At 45.3% G+C, this 19,407-nt stretch overlaps 1 protein-coding gene across 1 annotated transcript in view; it reads left to right on the plus strand.

Annotated features, from left to right (window-relative positions):
- The window catches only part of POP1 (POP1 homolog, ribonuclease P/MRP subunit), a 35,596-nt gene extending 24,542 nt beyond the window's left edge, over positions 1-11,054 (plus strand). Inside the window, exons 13-16 of the mRNA XM_058564682.1 lie at positions 897-1,088; positions 2,745-2,899; positions 7,616-7,948; positions 8,910-11,054. Coding sequence (XP_058420665.1) covers positions 897-1,088; positions 2,745-2,899; positions 7,616-7,948; positions 8,910-9,564 — 1,335 coding nt within the window. The 3' untranslated portion in view covers positions 9,565-11,054. The remainder of the gene's footprint in view (positions 1-896; positions 1,089-2,744; positions 2,900-7,615; positions 7,949-8,909) is intronic.
- The last annotated feature ends 8,353 nt before the right edge of the window (positions 11,055-19,407 follow it).

Raw genomic sequence — 19,407 nt, forward strand, 5'->3', positions numbered from 1 at the left:
AGAGTGTTTGGCATATAACAGGTGCTCGTAAATATTTGAATGGATGAATGAATGAATGAATGACCTGTGAGAATTGTGGCATCTTGTAGCTGGATGAGGAATACAGGAGGAAAGTGAATGCAGTGGGAAAGATGAGTTCAATCTTGGATAAACTGAGTTTGAGGGGCCTCAGGACTTCCCAGGAGCAGATGTCCAGGAGACAAATTTGATCCCAGGAGGAGAAGTCGGGGCTAAAGAGATAGATATTTTGGAATTACCAAGATGTAGAGGATAGTGGAGACGCAACCAAAGGTAAAAAAAATCAGGACTTGGTCATGGCTTGAAGAGCATCCATGAGGTAACAGTTAGACTGTAGCATGGAGGTAGTCTCTTGTCTAGTTTTCTCAACTGAGTAGTAGGCCACTCCTACCCGTTCATCTCTTTACAGCTGGCAAGAAAATCTGAAAGGATGTTGTTATCCGCTGCCTGCAGTCCACTTAACAAATAATTTATAGCATCTTCTATTTTAAATCCTTAAGACCTCGTGAGAAATTTTCTCAAGAGCCAGAGTATTTTAACCAAAATAAATGTAGGGACAGAGTGTCAAAATATAAGATTAATCCTGATATAAGAGATTAGCAGAATTAATGTATATTATTTTATAACTTGGAATCATCTAGTATATTCTAGCCCAAATTTAAGATAATTTGGCATTTTCTACCAAAGCACTTGTGTAGAGGAAAATCATTGTAGGAGGAAGACCTTGTACTTAAGATGTCTCACATTTATTTATTGAGAACAGTTTTTCCTGGCTTTTAAAAAGAGCATGTAACTTCTAAAGCTGCTTATAGGGAGATGCAGTAGAATCTCCCAGAAGACTAGGATTATTTGTCTTGAATTATTTTCTTCCACTTTAGGATTTAAACCGGAAGAGGAGTGAGTTGCTGGTGCCCGGATCACAGCTTGTTTTAGGTCCCAGTGAATCCAAGATACCTATACTTCTAATTCAACAGCCAGGGAAAGTGACTGGTGACGACCGACGAGGCTGGGGAAGTGGCTGGGATGTCCTGCTCCCAAAGGGCTGGGGCATGGCTTTCTGGATTCCATTTGTAAGTTACTTTTTGATTCTGACTAAGAGTTGCAACATTTAAAATACATTTCTAATAAATACCAAGTGCTGAAAATGTTCCAGACTTTATGTGCAACTTAGAAATTGAGTGCCATTCTTCTGCCCTTAGAGCTATAATCCTGATACAAGATACTTCCTCAAGTCTCTGGAGCCAAGTTTTCGTTAATAAGACTTGTGCTGACATCGTGAAATTTTTTTTTTTTCCCCTTTTCTCCCCAAAGCCCCAGTGGACAGTTGTACGTCATAGTTGCACATCCCTCTAGTTGCTGTATTTGGGACGCCGCCTCAGCATGGCCGGACAAGCGGTGTCTGAGTGCGCGCCTGCGCCCAGATCTGAACCCCGGGCTGCCAGTAGCGGAGCGCGCGCACTTAACCGCTAAGCCACGGGGCTGGCCCCATCATGAATTTTTGAGGTTTTAAAAAGGGGCTTGATTTTTGAATAGTAGTGGCGAGAAAACGTTGAAGTTTTTTTACTTCAAGAAATTTGTTACAGATTAGAAGCAATTTTTATAATTTTCTAATTTTTGTAGATGTATAGAGTACATTTTTTGTTTTTTGAGTGTTGAGCATATGTTCCTATTTATTAACGGCAACTAAAAATTTTATTAAAATCTAGTGTTTTTTTCTGATTAGTTTAAATATTACTTTGAGCTAGAGAGTATAAAAGACATGTAAGACTGTTAGATTTATGCAGATCATTAATTTTAGTGATTGTGCCTAGTGCAAGGGACATTCAGTTAATCATTGAGGAGTGGGAATATTTTAAAATAATTCTAATTTCTTAATTATGAAATGTTTCAAGCATACAAAAAAGTATAGATGCTGATATAATGAACTCTGTACCCTTCACCTGCCATCCTGCTTAAGAAATAAAACATCACAGATTCATTGGAAGCACTCTGTGTATCCCCCTCCAATTCCATGTCTCTCTTTCCTTCTAAAAGAATCACTATTCCGGGCCAGCCCCGTGGCTTTGTGGTTGAGTGCGCTCACTCCGCTACTGGCAGCCTGGGTTCGGATCGGGTGTGCACCGACGCACCGCTTGTCTGGCCATGCTGAGGCCGCGTCCCACATAGAGCAACGAGCAGGATGTGCAACTATGACATACAACTATCTACTGGGGCTTTGAGAAGAAAAAGGAAAAAAAAAAAAAGGAGGATTGTCAATAGATGTTAGCTCAGGGCTGGTCTTCCTCAGCAGAAAAGAGGAGGATTGGCATGGATGTTACTCAGGGCTGATCTTCCTCACCAAAAAAAAAAAAAAGAATCACTATTCCTGTTTTTGGTGTTTGTCACTATCATGCATATTTTTATAGCTTCATTAAGTATGCTCGTATCCCAAAATAAAATAACTATATTTGACATGTTTTTAAACTTTATATACCTTACTGTATATACGCTGTTGCAACTTGCTGTATTCACTCAACATTGAGATTTTTCGTGTTGGTTGATGAAGCTCTATTTCATTCATTTTTACTGTTACACATATGGTAACCCATTGTAGGGTTATCCCATGATGTTTATCCATTCTCTTTTTGATGGGCATTTAAGTTATTTCCCATTTTCCGCAAATAAACAATTTAGCAGTTTCACTTTAAGTTGGTGTATTGACAAGATCTTGTTGACATTTCTTTTAGATCTATCGAGGTGCAAGAGTTGGAGGATTAAAAGAGGCTATAGTGCATTCTCAGTATAAAAGGTCACCTCACATCCCAGGTGATTTCCCAGACTGCCCTGCTGGGATTCTGTTTGCTGAAGAGCAAGCTAAGACTCTTCTTGAAAAGTACGAAAGGTAAGAATATGGCTTCCCTAGTTGATAATGTTGTAAAGGAAGAGAAGTGCCCATTCACATTGGCCAGTAATGTTTGGAATGGCTTTGGAAACTCTTATTACATAATGTGGAGTTTTCACAGACTTTTCCTTGAATTCAGCATTACCGAGATGTAACTAAGTCAGGAGATTGTCTTGTATCTGGCTTTTATAGGCCCAGCAGGTCACAAACCCTCCTCTTGGTTGTTTGCTTATGTTGATAATGGTGGACACCTCAACTGTGGACGTGAGTTTCAGACACTTGTTAGTAGATTCCCACTACCAACCCCTGCCCCCTGCCCCCTCAAAATGGAAATTGTGTTTTTCATAAGTGGTTATAGAGATAATATGTATTTATGAAATTTTAATGAAACTATGGATACTTATAAAAATACTTTATAAACTATTCCAGAGAGATAAGCACTGTTTTTACATTTTGGTATCAATCCAGCTAGACATTTTTTCTTTTCTTTTTTCTTTTTCTTTTTCTTTTTTTTTTGTGAGGAAGATCAGCCCTGAGCTAACATCCATGCCAATCCTCCTCTTTTTGCTGAGGAAGACTGGCCCTGAGCTAACATCTGTGCCCATCTTCCACTACTTTATATGGGACGCTGCCACAGCATGGCCTGACAAGTGGTGCGTCAGTGCGCACCAGGGGTCCGAACCTTGGCCGCCAGCAGTGGAGCGCGCGCTCTTAACCACTATGCCATGGGGCCAGCCCCTCTTTTCTTTTTTCATTGGGGGAGTGGCCAATGAGGGGCTTTATTTCCGTTATACTCTGAAGTACATGCTGACATTGGGAACCTGTATTTCCTACTAAACTTTAGGATCCTGGAAGCACAGAAACTCTCTTGTTTATTGTGGCATCTGCAGTCTCTAGCCAGTGCGTGGCGCACAGTGGGCCTCAGTAACTTTTACATGTTGGCTGATGAATGAGTGATTAATTGAATGTTGTAGTCCCTTGACTGTGAGCTCCACTGTGTGCATGCCTGTTCACTGCTGCAGCCACAGAGACAGGCAGGGCCTGGCTTTCAGACTGCTTGTTGAGTGACAGATGAGTGAATGAGTGAGTGAATGAACAGGGACACATTCCTGGATTGCTAGCTTACAAGCTCTTGGAGGGCAGTCATCATGTGTGCTATGTCGTCCTTGTGCCTACCATAATATGTAGCTGACGGTCTTCTGTGTGTTTTGTTAAAATAATAATTAACAGTAATACTTATTTCTTACCCTTCAGACTTTTTTATGCATACAAATTCTTCATAGGTGCAAATTTTAAAAAAGGATTGTATTATATATACTATTTTGAAACTTGCTTTTTTCATTTAACAATATGTTATGGATAGTTTTCCCATGTCAATAAATATGATTGTAAGTCAAGTGTTGGCAAATTTTTTCTGTAAAGGGCCAGATGATAAATATTTTTGGCTTTATGGGCTCTTTGGTTTCCATGGCAACTGCTCAGCTCTGCCATTGTGGCACAAAAGCAGCCACAGATGATACATAAACAAATGAGCGTGGCTGTGTTCCAGTCTCACTCTATTTAAAGACACTCAGATTTGAATTTCATATCATTTTAATGTGCCATAAAATATTATTTTTTTGTTTTTTTCCCCAACCATTTACAAAGGTAGAAATCATACTTAGTTCATGGGTCTTACAAAAACACACAGTCGGATAGGCGTGGCCTGTGAGTCACAGTTTGCCAGCTCTTGCTCAAAATATAACTAACTAATTGCATAGGACTCCAGCATGGATGTAGTATAATTTGAGTGGCCCTTTAGGTTATTTCTGATTTTTTGCTATGTGCTTCTGTGAACAGCTTTCCATGTGCATCTTTACATACTTGTCTGATTGATTCATTCACTTAACACGTTTGTTTAGAACCTACTGTGTGTCATACACCTAGTAGGCACTGGGGCTACAGCAGGGGAAGGCAGGCAAGGTCTGTTTCTGCCCTCTGGAGCTTATATTCTTGATGGAAGCACGTGTTTCCAGACCGGTAGGTGGGATGGAGGGGGACTAAAATTGCAGTAGAGCCCTTGAGTGGGAAGAGGGGACAGCATCCAGGGCGCAAGAGGAGGGGTTGGCAGTCCATAGGATCAGGCTCAGTTCTCTCATTTTCGTGGGATGGAAGGCTGACACTGAGATGTGGGTACAGATTTAGGTGGGTTAGACTCTGGCAGAGAGATCAGGTAGTACTCTTCTGATTGTGATTGTCTTCTCAGTGAAGAAAGAGGCAAGCTTATCAGTTAGGAATAGGATCCCAGGGGAGAGAGGCTGTCGGAGATTTGAGGAGAGAGGAATCGATGTAAACACTTCTCTGGGCAAGTAGAAGGTAGAAGTGACTGGAGAAATGGAAGAGATTTGTAAGAAAGGTAAGAGTCTACTTGAGTTCTGTGTTTATAGTCAGACCATTCACGACTGTTGCGTGTTGTTCCCGGCTTTGTTCTGCCAATCAGGTGCTGGCGTGGGGTAGGTGGAGGGTTGAATGTAACCAACATGGGTTCTGCCAGGTGGAGGGAGTTGAGGGTATATGTAAGAGAGTGACTCTCCTATGAACCGTGGAATCTAAGCTTACAGGAGAGAGAGGTGAGAATGGTGGTGAGGAAATGGTAGCGTAAAATGAATAGGAGGTTCCAGTGGTTGAGGAATTGTTGCGGGGAGAGGTAAGTGGGCTGGAAAAATAGGAGGCATCACTCTGAGTGTAGGGTACTTGAAATTGAGATTTTAAGGTGGACCGGGTATTGGCAATGACCAGAACTAAGGTGTGACTAGGAGAGTGGTGGTTGAGATGTGGGGTGAAGTAAAAGATGTGAGGTGAGGATGCGAAGTTTCTGGTAGGACAGAGTGTTAGATGGTAGATGCAGAGGCTGAAGCCACTGAGAGTGATGACAGGAGTTGTGATGGAGGAGAAGGCAGTGTGGCAGGTGAATGGGGCGTCCTGGGAAGTTGTTAGCGGACGTGGCTGAAGAAGGAGAGCCAGCGGTTTATCTGATGGCGTGTGCCTCGGGGGAGCTGGGGTCTTGGAGGAAGAAGGAGAAGAAAAATGGTCTGGGGGCATCAGGAGGGTGTCTGGCCACCCCTGGGGCCCACGGGATGTGAAAAAGAAACAACCATCACTTTAGAGGAGCTGTAGTAGAAAGAAAGCATAGACCTTAGGCTAAATCCCATAAATAAGATTTCTGGTTTGAATAAGAAAGGGTACACACTTTAACGATTTGATGTACTATTGACAAATTGCTGTTGGTACTAATTTAGGATTTCACCTATAGTTATGAGGGTGCCTATTTTCCCTCACTCGCACGAACATAGGATATTACCAGTCTTTTCATATTGAAAAAACTATATATGAAAAAATGGCATCTTATTGTTTTAATTTTTTTGTTTGTTTGTTTACTGGTGAGGTTGGATATTTGTAAGTGTTTTTCACCATTGTGTCTCTTTTGTAAATTGCTCGTTTATTTCCTTTTAAAGGTCTCTGGGTGAGGTAAGTACCCTGGGAGTGTTTTTCAGCAGCTGCCTCTCTTGGGAGGCAAGAACACAGTTGGTTCAATCTCTAGAATGTAGGCTCAAACTGAACCTCCAATTAAGCCTACAGGTTCATTTCCATTTGGGGTGCTAGGGCACGGCACATAGTAAGAAGCAAATAGAGGAAGGAGTGTCTGGGCCTGTCCCAGAGACCGTCAGTCTGAGGACGCAGCCTGGGACTCCCTAAGAGTCCGCCGGCCCAGAATGGCCAGCAGCCAGGCTGCTCCCTGCCCCCAGGGGTCAGTATGCACCAGAGCAGGCCCTGCTTCCCCCGGCTCGTGGTCTGTCTCAGAGGGTCCCTCGTTCATACAGTGCTGAAGAGGCCCACTGGCGTCACCTTGTCGAGGGCAGTTGGGAAATCTCTCTCAAAATTGCAAATGCCGATAATACTCTTTCCCTTAGCAGTTGCACTCCCAGGAGTTTGTCCTGTGGATATACTTGTGCTTGTGCATCATGCTCAAGGGCATTCATTGCAGCATTGTTTGTAGCAGCAAAAGCTTGAAAATAGCCAAAATGTCCTGCAATAGAGGATGGTCTGGATAAACTCGGGGATAAACATACAGTGGGCTAAGATATGCAGCCTTTTACAAAAGAATGAGGGATCTCTTGATGTGCTAATATAAAATGATCTCCAAGATATTTTGTGAAATACAAAAAGTACTGTATCTGATACGCCACCAGACAGTACTTTGTATAAAATGAGTAAAAAAGGAAAGATATATGTACATATCTGCTTGTATGTACATAAAATGTCTCTAGAAGGATATTAAGAAACTGATAATGACAGTGTCTCTGTGGAGGGCAGGTGGGTCCCTACAGGTCAAGAGTGAGAGAGAAACTTCACCGTCACCCGTTTTGTACCTTTTGAACTTAGAACGTTGTAAATGTGCAGGGACCATTTAGTTGCCGCCTTTCAGGATGTCACTCCCTGGAGCTGTGCACTGGCTACATGGGGCTACTTTGTGGATTCATCATCCGTTAAAATAAAAATCAAAGAAAACAAGAAGACTCGGCCTATGAGTTGGTTATTATTCTGTATCATATTTCTTGGAAACCTTTGTTTTCTATGTTTGTTTTTTCAATAGAGATGTAGTACAATGGCCATAATTATTTTAATTGTCCAATCCTAAATCCTTCAAAATTGGTTCTGCTCTTTGATTTTCATTAGACGCCCTCCTGCAAAACGGCCCAACTATGTTAAGCTTGGCACTCTGGCACCTTTCTGTTGTCCCTGGGAGCAGTTAACTCGAGACTGGGAATTAAGAGTCCAGGCCCAGGAGGAATTGTCCGTAGCTTCCTGCCTAGGTGGTGAGGAGAGTGATCTGAGAAGAGACGACGTGCCTTGTGCTCCCCTGCCTGAAATGACTCGTCAGCTGTCCCATGAAGTGGGTACATCCCTAAATGACTCCAGTGAGCCCGAAGGAGTAATGGACACAGAGTGTCCAGCCCAGGCGGGGACTGGGTGGGTAACGGGCGAGGACCGTCTCCTTTGCGTTCTTAGGTAAGTGCTCACGACTTCCCGATATGTTTTGGATTGTCTGTTTTAATCCTGACCAGGCTACAGGGTGTAAAAGTTATCATTGTTTCTTTTTGCAAAGTCCCAGTGAATTTATGGACTTTCTGGAAGGGAAAGCCAGTCCTTCAGTGTATTATGAGGGAAACAGCTAAATCACATTTGATTTGGGGCATGATACTAACTGACGAAATAATTTAAAGTGTTGTCATCAATAGACATAAACCAAGGCAGTTTTTTCCTGTGACCTATTTCATTTAGTCTTTGTTGAGAAAGCAGTCCCTCACAATTGTGATCTTAGATTATGAAGAGCCTCTGCAAACGCGGAGCAACCGCTCTTTGCTTTAGATCACTGAATTGGATTCTTCTGGTTCCTTTTGAGTGATCTGAATTTGTGGCTGCTCAGAAGCCCGTGCATTGTAATATTGTCACATCACGGAGGCTGCCGTACAAAGTGTGTTCTGCTCTCAGTCCTGCTGCAGGCTCTTGGATTTGAGTATCAGTTACCCTTTATTCTGTGCTCTGATTTTAAAAAGTGCTCTTCCCTCTTGCCTTATACTTATTTTTCTGTACAGTAACCACATAATTTCACATCATTCTTTCTTACTTTTCATATAACCGTCCCTTAGAATTTGTTTTCTCATCAAAATATCAGCTCCTCGTCACTCCAGTCCTTTCACTGTGATGATAGCCTTAGATTCTATCCCACTGTCTTATTTTTCTTTGCCTTCAACTTGTTAAACCGTTAGTCCTTCAGTCTCAAAATAGTAGACACATAAAAAGAAAAATTATTACAAAAATGTATTTTTAATTTTTAAAAAATTATAGTTTTGATACTTTCCCGCACAGAGTATAAAAAAGTCAAATTAACTCTAGCAATGCCCAATCTTCTAATTGCATATTTTCTCCTTGGACAAAATATTAAATGTGTGTCTCCAACTTTACATAGGAGCAGACCATCACTGAAGCAGCTGTCAGCCTGGTGTGGGCCTAGCGCTGGGGACGGTCGGGCAGCCCGGCGAGCTCCTGGCAGAGAGCAGCAAGAATTGACCAGAGAGGCCTGCCTGGCCATCTTGGACCGCTTCCCTAGGGCCCTGGTTTGGGTCAGCCTGTCCCTGCTCAGAAAGGGCAGCCCCGAGCCACACACCATGATCTGTGTCCCAACCAAGGAGGACTTCCTCCAGCTCAGTCGGGATCGGCTTTACTGTGGGCCCCAGGAATCCAAGCACAGCGACCCATTCAAGAGCAAGATCCGAGAAGAGAAAGAGAAGAAGAAAAGAGAGAAGAGGAAGAACCGAGGGCATGCTGTGTCTGAGGGCCTGGTGGGGGAGGACTCTGCAGCTGGGCGCCAAGCTCTGACCCTGGGCTTGTGGTCAGGCCCTCTCCCAGTTGTGACTTCTCACTGCTGCAGAGTTCTCCTTGGCTTTGTCACACAGGGAGATTTTTCCATGGCTGTTGGTTGCGGAGAAGCCCTGGGGTTTGTTAGTTTGACAGGCTTGCTGGATATGCTGTCCAGCCAGCCAGCAGCAGAGAGGGGCCTCGTGTTACTGAGGCCTCCTGCCTCTCTGCAGTATCGATTTGCAAGAATTGCTATCGAGGTGTGAATGCTGGTTCACATCCTTGCAGGGTATAGATAATAACTGTGTTTGCCGAGTCCTACAATTGGAGAGTTTTGTTTTCACTATCTTGTTTCAAAATATGTGAAATTCCTTAGAAACAAGAATAAAAACATTATGTATTATGCAAATAAAGTGTTTACATCATACCAGTAATCTCATTGATTTCCATCTTTCCCTGTCCTTGCTGTAATACTTTAAAATTATTTGGCATATATAACCAAAAGCTTTTGCATTTTGATTTCTTGGTCTGTGTAATTCTTGCTGAAAATAATGAAAAGCTCTACATTTTCTGGTCTCCTTTTTTATTAGGAGCAAAGGGCTGTCAAATCTGTTTGAAAAACTTTGTAGTCATGTGATAAGCAACGATGGTTGTGTAATGATTTGATGTTACAGAAGAGGAAAGGACTGTAAACATCTGGCCTCTGTATGTGAACGATGGGCCCCGTCTGGGCTGTGTTCAATTCTCTACTGTAATCAGCATGCCTAGGAAATGGTGGGAAATTGATTGCTGCCCCTCCTCAGGCAAGCTCCGTTTATGGCAGAAGTGTTGGGGTAGAATTAGAATGGGGGTCTGTGATTTTGTGACTCCTTGTCCTTTTTGTTGTTGACCAACACTTGATCCTAGGAGTTAATTTTTCTGTGCTTTTTGTTTCTGCAGAGAATTTCTCAAAGCCATACAGAAGCATTTCTCAAAATATGTTCTATGAAATGTGTTACCTAAAAAAAAGAGATTCCAGGTCAGATTAATTTGGGAAACTCTGGGTTAAATAGTTAAGCGTTTCTTTTTAAAGGACTTCTAGAACCTTCCATGTGATAATGTACATTGTGAATCTCCAGGAAGTGGATAATATTTTCTAAATAGTATTTTCTAAATCTTTTTGATCCCAAAACTCCTTTTAGAAGGAGCCCTTTGTAGCCACTAGTGTTCCTTGGAACATGCTTTGGGAAATGTGGCTGTACAGTGTAGTGCTTACCTCTGCAAGGTGGTAACTAACACGACAGGCTGCTTTTAAACATAAAAGCAGTCACGTTGTCCCCTGACATTTTGAGCAGGGTGTAAAAGTGAGGTCTCATGCTGTCCGTAGAAAGAGTGGGGTCATCATTGCTTTTTTTCACTTGCAGAGAAACTAGATGCTCAATAACTCTTAGTTGCCTTGTATGTCTCTCTCATACTCTCAGCTCTTTATTTCCCGGCCATAAATTTATAGCAGAGCTTGAGTGGGATTTTTTTTTTAATTGTACAGTTAGGCGTTATTTCATGTAAATGCATTGGGGTTTCAGTAGCATTTGGCAGTAAATATCTTTGGGGGTGATGAGCTGGGGAGAGATACAGCAGATATTGTAGTAGTTAATGAAATGTCTGATGTTTTTCCTCTCACCATGTCCCTAACTGTATTTATGTCTAACCCAAATGAGACTGAAAAAAATAGTATAACTTCATGTCTGTAAGCAGAATAAATTAAAATGTCACCTGAGGTTCAGTTGTGAGTATTTATTGGACCATTCCTCATTTGTTTTCCAGGCTCTAAGATGCTTCATCTGTGGCTTAGCTTGCTTGGTGACAGAAGCCTGAGTGTGCTCTTTGTCACTGAACCTCTTTCTGTACAGCACCTGCTGGGCCTGCTGCCCTGTCCTCACTCCAGGGGACAAGGCACAATTGCTCTGCCTTGTGGTGGTAGGTCGAAGAACTGTCAGTTGGAAGTGTAGACTAGCATTTCCCAAAATACATTCCTGGGAGCGCTGGTCCCTGGAGATGTTTCCCGGACAAAAGTGTTTCACGGTTAAAGAAATTGAGGGTAAGCTATACAGTGTGTCCTCGGATTGCACATGCACATGAGTATTAGTATAGTTGAGGCTCTGCAGATAACCGCAGAAAGGAAATCTCCTTCGCAGACCCTCCACCCCCCCTTTTTTGCATACTTATTGTCCAGAGACGACTAGTTTCATGGAATGTACTTTGCAAAACACTATGACAGAATCTGCACACATACAGTAAAGAATCCATTTCTCTTATGAAATAGACTGATAGGAATTGTCTTATTGTCTATAGCAAGGGAATGAATGAATGTGTTTATTTTGATCCTACTAGGTGCCTGCCGAGCTACCAAATAAGTACATCGTGGCCCCTGCCCTCGTGTTGGGGCAAAGATTTCAGAGTTCAAGTCAGGAAGTGTCTTAAAAAGCAGACTTGGGAGCTGAACACCTGGAGACCAGCTGCACACTTGAGTTATATATGAAACAGAATTGATTCTGTGTGATTATATTCTTTTTTTTATATTACACAAGTAATTTTATATTAATAATCCATATTCACCATAGAAACAAAATGCAGGTAAGCAACAACAATAACAAAACTTATATCACCTGGATTTTCACCACCCAGGTGTAACCACTGTGGCCTTTCTGGTACATAACCTTCTAGGCTTTGAGATGTGTCAGTAGTTTTCTTGTAAGAAAAATAGCATCAGTAATTGCTTATAAAGAAACCTGTACAGTACATGTGCAGCTTAAGTGCATGTTGCCAATTCCATATAGAGCTTGACTAGCGAACACTAAAGTTCATATTCTTTTTATCAGAAATAGGAGGTTAGTAGGTAACCAGCCCCACGTGGACTCAGTGGAGCATTGCTGTCTTGCTGCTGCATGCCTGGGGGGAGTTCTTTCCTCCCAGCCAGTGGGAAGTGAGGTGGGCAGTTGATGGCTGGTCCATAGTGGTCTTAACTGGTCTCCCTCTGGCCAGCCAACCTGAGGCCTGGGGAGCACAGAAGCTAGGTCCAGGACTGGGCTGCCTAGCAGATAATAAAAGGTAACAAAGACTAGCAACTGTGGGTCACCCGGAGCAGAACCCCGAGTTACACAGGGATTCTGTCACCCCAGACCACAGAGGACCACAGGTGCTGTCTATAACAACAGTGGCTTACATTCCTGTCTGCAGATTAAAATCAATCACCTAAGAGCCACCCTGCCCCCCGAGAAAGCAATCTCCAGTTGGGCCCAAGCATCAGTATTTCTTAGAAAGCTCCCAGGCCCTTTTGATGTGTGACTTGGGCTGAGGACCACGGCTTTAGGAGGTCTGGCTCTTTAGGCCCCTGCACGTTGGGAAAGCGTGCATGAGTAACGAGGCCACGGGAATCTTTAGCAGGCCCGGCTCACATGGTCTGTTGACTGCGTTGTGAAGCAGCCAGGTGGGAACTTCATGAGCGCATAGTGGTGAGGGCTGAGTGGCCCAGCGGGGGCTTCCACCTGGGGGAGAGGCCTGGTCTTGAAGAAGAAAACAGCCTGGCCCATCACTTGAATCACCTTCACTACTTGGGAATATAAAATGAGGTCTTTTTCCCTTTGTTTTCTCTTGAAGAGTATCCTTCCAGATCCGCCATTCTCAACCTTGGCTGCACATTAGAATCATCTGAGGAGCTTTCAAAGCCCAGGTCCCCGGCCACGCCCAGGATGCTGATTTAAGGGGTCTGGGGTGTGGCCTGGACACTGGGATTCTTAAGAGCTCCCAGGAGAATTGCAGCCAGGGTTGAGAACTACTCTTCTAGACTTTTAATATGAGGTTCCAATGTAATTATCCAAGGACACAGAAGCTTAGTAATGGGGACCAGTGTAGGGCAGGAGCAGATGTAGGCTGTCTTGAGTGGGGCACGCAGCTGTCATTGATGTCCCCGGATCGGTTCCTGCTGGACCTCCGCAAATGGCAAAGTTCACACAATGGCATTTCCCTTCTCCCCCTTTTTTAAAAATTAAAATTTAACCAGGTACTGTTCTGGAAGAACCCACCCTAACCATCTGTGTGCTGTCACTTAAGGAAAAGTTTACAAACATGGAACTCTCCTAGTTCCTCCAGTCTCGTCGTGCCCCTCTCAGCCTCACTCTCTTTGCACTGGACATGCTGGTCTTTCAGTTCCTTGAACAGCCAAGCTCTTGGTGCCTCCACGACTTGGCATGTGCTGTGCTCTGCCTTCATGGAATGTTCTTTCCCCCAGCCATTTCTGCACCCTGTTCCCTCTCATCCCATCCTTCCAAATTGTATGTTTCACAGAGAGGCCTCCTCCTGCCTATATTGTTTTCTATCACACAATGCGTTTATTTCCTGATGACATCACAACGCATCATAATTCTTTTGTTGTTTACTTGTTTATTGTCTACTCCATTAGCTTGTGAGCCTCATGAAGGGGAGACCACGTCTTATTTGATTACTGCTGCACCCCAGGTTCTAGCACAGTCCCTAACCCATGCCTTGTATTTAATAATATATTTTTGTTGAATTGATGCATTAAACAAAGACAGTGTTTGTATTAAACTACAATACTATTTTCTCCCAGGCATACATTGTAATGGACTAATGAGCCACTAGGTGGTGCCGAGACCTCACGAGAAAACACCCTGCTCTGGAAAAAACATGAGAACTAAAACACAATTCAGTTGTGTATGTTGCTGGGATGGGGGAGTTTATGAGATTATAGATCAATTAACACTCCCTCTTTTGAGGCAGACCCATACTACACAAATCCTAGTTTGAAAAGGGTCTGTGATTTTAAAAAGGGGCCTAGAGAAGAAACAACTTTAAAAGCTCTTATCTAAAGAATGAATTCCATCCACATTATCCCCAATAAGTTTGCCCCTCATCACGAGCTGAGTGCCTCAATGACGGGGAACTCATTACTTCACCTGAAGATGCCATCTCCCCATTGGCAGCATACTGATGAGCGAACTGTCCCTCAGTCCCTGCTTAAGCCTATCTCCCCTCATCCTTACTTGTGTCAGTCAACACTGAGAACCAGCCCTTTATTTTTAGGAAGTCCCTTATTAACCTTTTTGCTTTCTCTTCTCCAGGCTAAACAAGCCTCATTTCCTTAGCTTTCCTTCTCCTATTTCCAACATCTCACAGAGGACCTTAAGTTATTTTTTGGACAAGATATAATTTGTTCTCAGAGCACCCCTGCACAGCTGCGTGAGCCTCGGGCAGGGGCTGCCAGCTTTAGGGGGAACCTTCAAGGTTCTGGGTCACTGTGGGCCCTCTCTGAAGTCTTCAGCCTCCTCCTCCTCCTGTGCTCCGCAGGATTTAGCTGCTACTGCTTGGGGTATGTGAGAGCTTGGTTTTCCTCAAAAGTGGAGCCTGGGACGACTCACATGCAGGTAGTTTATTTTAGGAAGTGACTTAAGGGGACAGGAATGTGGAGACAGAGCAGAGTGAACTGGGGAGGGGGTGAAAGCCGATCCAAGTGTGCGTTATTCAGCTGGTTACCCCCGGGGGCGAGTGAGTGCACATCCGAACCGTCCACGTGTGACCCAGGAGAGGGGGCTCTGTATTCACCAGCTCTCACAGGTGTTCGAATGGCTGGCTGCTCATGGGCATCCCATGGAAGGCCCGCCGAGAAGCCCCAAGGGCGGAAGCAAGAGGTGCGGCCTTGCTGCAGCCAGGGTGGAATGAAAAGTGCGCCGAGGGAATGTGAGACGGGATGAAAGATTCTGGCCCAGAGCCCTCGGGAGACAGGGTGACTATTTCCTGTTGCTACTTTCCAGGAGCCAGACTATGTGTGTATGTATGTGTGCTTGTACAGGCGAGGCGGGAGGTGTCAGTGGGAGTTTGATGACCACTCTGGAATAAGTGCCAGCAGTTGGCCTGGAAACTCTAAAGCCAATTGTGGCAAAGTAGGGGGCAGTTATGGTCCAGCCGCCCAGCGTGAGAGCTCTCAGATGAGAGGATCTGAGCAGAGAGCCCTTCTCCCTTTTGCGGGCGCTGCTGGTTGCAGTTCTGAATATTTCCTATGTGTGCCTGCAACAATCATTAGGAAACAGGTCCCAAGACTGTGGTCTGGTAAGAAAATGACCTAGTGGAGATGTTCTGCTGGCTCTGGGGCCAGCTTTCCCATGGTTCTTGCCCAACTAGCTTCCACCTTCCTTTCTGCTCACCCCCCACCCAACTCATTTTTTTCTCTCACAACTCAGCAGTTGCCCTCTTGGCTTCCCCTATGCCTGCAGTTCAGTTTAGCTGTTTCCTGGGTAAATGGGACAGGTTGGAGAACCGTCTTGCTACTTAAAGTGTGGCCTGGGACCAGCAGCATCAGCATTAGAAATGCTGGGTCTCAGGCCACACCCCAGACCTGAGACAGTCTGCATTTGAATGAGATCACTAGGGGATTCGTATCCACGGGGAAGTTACAGGAACAGTGGACGGAATCCGTGGTTTCTAAACCCGGTTATCATCAGACGCTTCTGGGGAGCTTGCTAAAAACACATTTCTGAGTATCTGTGGTGTGGCCCTGAAGTCTGTCATTTTTATTAAGCTCCCTGTGTGATTCCAACACAGACCATACATGGGTACTTCTTTGAGAATCACCAGGATCGGTATCTTTGGTTTTTTTCACGTCTAAAACTCTGATATTTTTACCACTGACTTTTTACAAATTTGAATGCCACTCTTTTTGGGTGTTATGAATTAGTGGGGCCTAAGTTTTGTTTTTTGTTTTTTAAACAGGCCTAGTTTCTGGTTGCTGCATATTCTGGTCAGGAATTTGTCTTTCTTCCAACATCTAATAGACGTCCCTTTAAGTAACTTTTGGGTACTTTGCCAGGCCCTGCAAACTCCCACGGCCTCCTACTTGGGGGCTCCAGTGGCGCCTGCGATGGTGTTTTGTTTTGGCCCTTCGGCGGTTAGTTGCTGGACGGATGTGTCTGAGATGCCAGGTCCTGACGCCCTGGTGTTGCTGATGAGAGATGGAGCCTGAAGCATCTACAGAGAGAAGCCAGAGTGTCTGTTTGCATTTGGTCTCATCGAGCATCTTGGATGGCCCCGAGTCAGTCCTGTCCACCTACGTCATGTCCACGCAAGCCTGAGTGGCCGTCGAGAAAGCAGCTCTAATCCTTTGCCCTGGGAGCCTTGGCTGGGGTGTCTGTGGTGGCACCCACCCTCATGGGGGGAGAAAAGCTCAGCGGGCTCGTCACCGACTGGCCCCAGGAGCACAGAGCACTGTGAGGCGACAGGAGGGAGGCTGAAGACCTCAGGGCACCCCTGCCAGGCTGAGAGGTTGCACGGTGCAGGAAGCTCCAAACCAAAGGAAAGATTTCCTTAGGAGGTCCTCCCTGAACGTGGGCTCGCACGCAAAGCTCAATATCTCATCCCATAAAATTCCTGTATGTGTCATTAGTTGTTTTCTGCTGTGAGGGGCCTGCTGAGCTATGCCTTTGAACAGAGAGGAGAGAAGGTAGGAATTGCTTCTTATCGAGGGCAGAGCTTGGCTCCCCAAAAAGCTTGTCACTCATTCAGGTGAACACATGGGGGGTCCCCCCCACGGGAAGTATGTGGCAGCCAAGGGGAAGCAGGGGGTCAATGAGGATTGGGGTTTGGGGTTTGGTTTTTGCGGGCCAGCATCATCACAAACAGAGGGCTCTGCCCTCCACGCCCCCCGGAGGCCAGAGGTGAGGGTGACTGCGGGCTGGGTATCCGCCATGTTCCGAGTCGCAATCTGCGGACACTTCCCCAAGTCTGAGGGGGAATGGCGAATGGGAGGAGGGGAGCACGGTGACCACGGAGTCAAGCTGGGAGCAAGAACGGCTAGGGAGCCCCTAAACCCCAGCATGACGCCTCCCTCATCATGGTCACCAATGGTTCCTCAGCCTGTATCTCCCTGAGGAGTGAAAAAAAATTAGTTCTACCAGTTTGGCATGTGGGATGGATTTCCAGTTTCCAACTACATTCAGTCGTTAGTAATAAAGAGGAGACACCGAGCACTCACTATACACTAGGCTTTATGTGCAATATTCCATTTAACATTTACAACCACACTCTTAGTATTGTCTTCATTTTACAGATGAGGAAACTGAGGTTAGAGAGGTTCAGTAATTTGCTGTAAAGACACAGCTTCGGGGTTGGGGCCCAAGTCAGCTGACGTCGAGTCTGAGCTCAGAACCTCACGCCATGCTGTGCTTCCTCGCACCCATCATCCATTTGGGCCATCAGAGACGTGCCTGCTCTGTGCGAGGCACGGGAGCGGTCAGATACAAACGTGAATCAGGCGTGGACCTGTCCTTAAGCAATTCAAGGTCAACAACTTTGGTGCCACGTGAAGAGTGAGGATTTTGGTCTGGCATAGGAATCGAGTCTTTCTCATCCTGATGTTTTCCGAGCAAAGATGGCCCTGAGTCTCGATAGATTTATTTCATTTGCTTTTCTCTCTCTTTGGTTTTGCCGTGATACGCCGCTGTTATTTATGATTCGAGCACCACCCCAACTATTCATCTTGCCATTGCTGGGCGTTTATGAAAGGTCCGTGATTACATCTCCCAATTGGCCCGCTCATGTTTAAAACATGAGCAAACAGCCAAAAGCAAAACAAAAAAACACACGCACAGCCGCCCTCCACCCAGAAAGGAGTGGGTACACCGCATAGCATTCTCCTTCTGAGCCCAGAGAGTCGGCTCCTCCCGCTCTGCCTAGCGTTGGTCTTCGAAGCCTCCGCTCATTTAATTCTTTTAATCTTGCCCATAAATCAGTGGGCCTGGCTCCCCAGCCTGCATCGCTCTGAGCCTCCTGCTCGCTTGGCCGCTCGTGCCGCCTCTTTGGTCACAGTTATTCAGTCCGACGAGGATTAATGTTAATCTCATGTTCATGTGAATGAGTCAAGACTTATTCTTTCCATCTGTCCCCCCCAAGGCCAGAGTTCTGTGTCCTTTCTTTCTCCTACCCGGAGGTGTCTGACAGCAAATGGTGACAACCTCCTGACCACGGACATGTGCAGGATGACCACTGGGCGACTTACCCACAGGGTGTGAAAGGCACATACTGTTGAGCGTCGGGTTTGGAGCTGCAAGGCCCTGAGCAGGCGTCTTGTCCGACCTTCTCCCTCATTTTGCTGAGGAAGAAACTGAGCCCCAGAGAGGAGAAGTCGCCCATCCAAGTCACCCAGTCACTCAGCTGCTTAGTAAGAGCCGGGGCGAGAACCCAGGTCTGCTGACAGGGCCAGGTGCTTCTCAGGACCAACTTTCTGAAGAAAGCATTTTTCAGAACAAGTCTGAACTCCACAGAGGAAGAGAGCAGGTTGTGCGCTGCATTTGAGTTCTGCATCTCCTCTCCTCTCCTTTGATCTTCCCAGCTTTTCCTCAGCAATTCTGCCGTCTGCATTTCTTCTTTCAAGGAGCTGCCTGGAATGCTGGCAAGAACGAGGAGGCTTGCCTTCAAGTCCTGTCGTTCTCTTGTTGAAAGACCCTGGGCAAGTCACATAAGTGATCTGACGCTCAGTGTTCTTGTCAACGAAATGGAAATAATATTAATGTCCACCTCACTAGCTTGAAGAAAGACTTAGATGGAGTAATGGAAGCATGAGTGCGTTGTATTTATATTTGTTGAGAACTTGCAAAGTGCCTCTCACGGAGCCTCAGCTTATTTTACATGGATTATGTATTTTAATCTTCACAGCAGTTCTATGAGTTATATGGTCTTCATTTTATAGAGAGGGAAACTGAGGCTCAGCGAGGCGAGGGAACTGCCCAGGGTCACACCGTTCGTTGGAACCAAACCCACAGCTGTCAGCGTGCTGAACCCACCTCCTGGGTTCTCACAGGGACCTTTCTTTGATGGGTCCTTGGCCAAACAGGGGCTTAAGGTATCAGAATAACCGTGGTCAAAGCATTGGCTGTCCATTCTCAGAGACCTCATAGAGGGAAGGAGGTGGGGCTGAGGATGACGAGCTCTGGATCCCCGTTTGCCTCAAAACTGTGGGGGTGAGAAGATGATCATAACCGCAGGAAGGAAGCTCCTCCGTACGGTCCGAGAAGGTGCAGTTCCCAGGCCTGGCCGCGGGGTGGCGCCGTGGACCGACACTGGCT

This window comes from Diceros bicornis, chromosome 21 (assembly GCF_020826845.1).
Source record: "Diceros bicornis minor isolate mBicDic1 chromosome 21, mDicBic1.mat.cur, whole genome shotgun sequence".
NCBI lineage: Eukaryota > Metazoa > Chordata > Mammalia > Perissodactyla > Rhinocerotidae > Diceros > Diceros bicornis.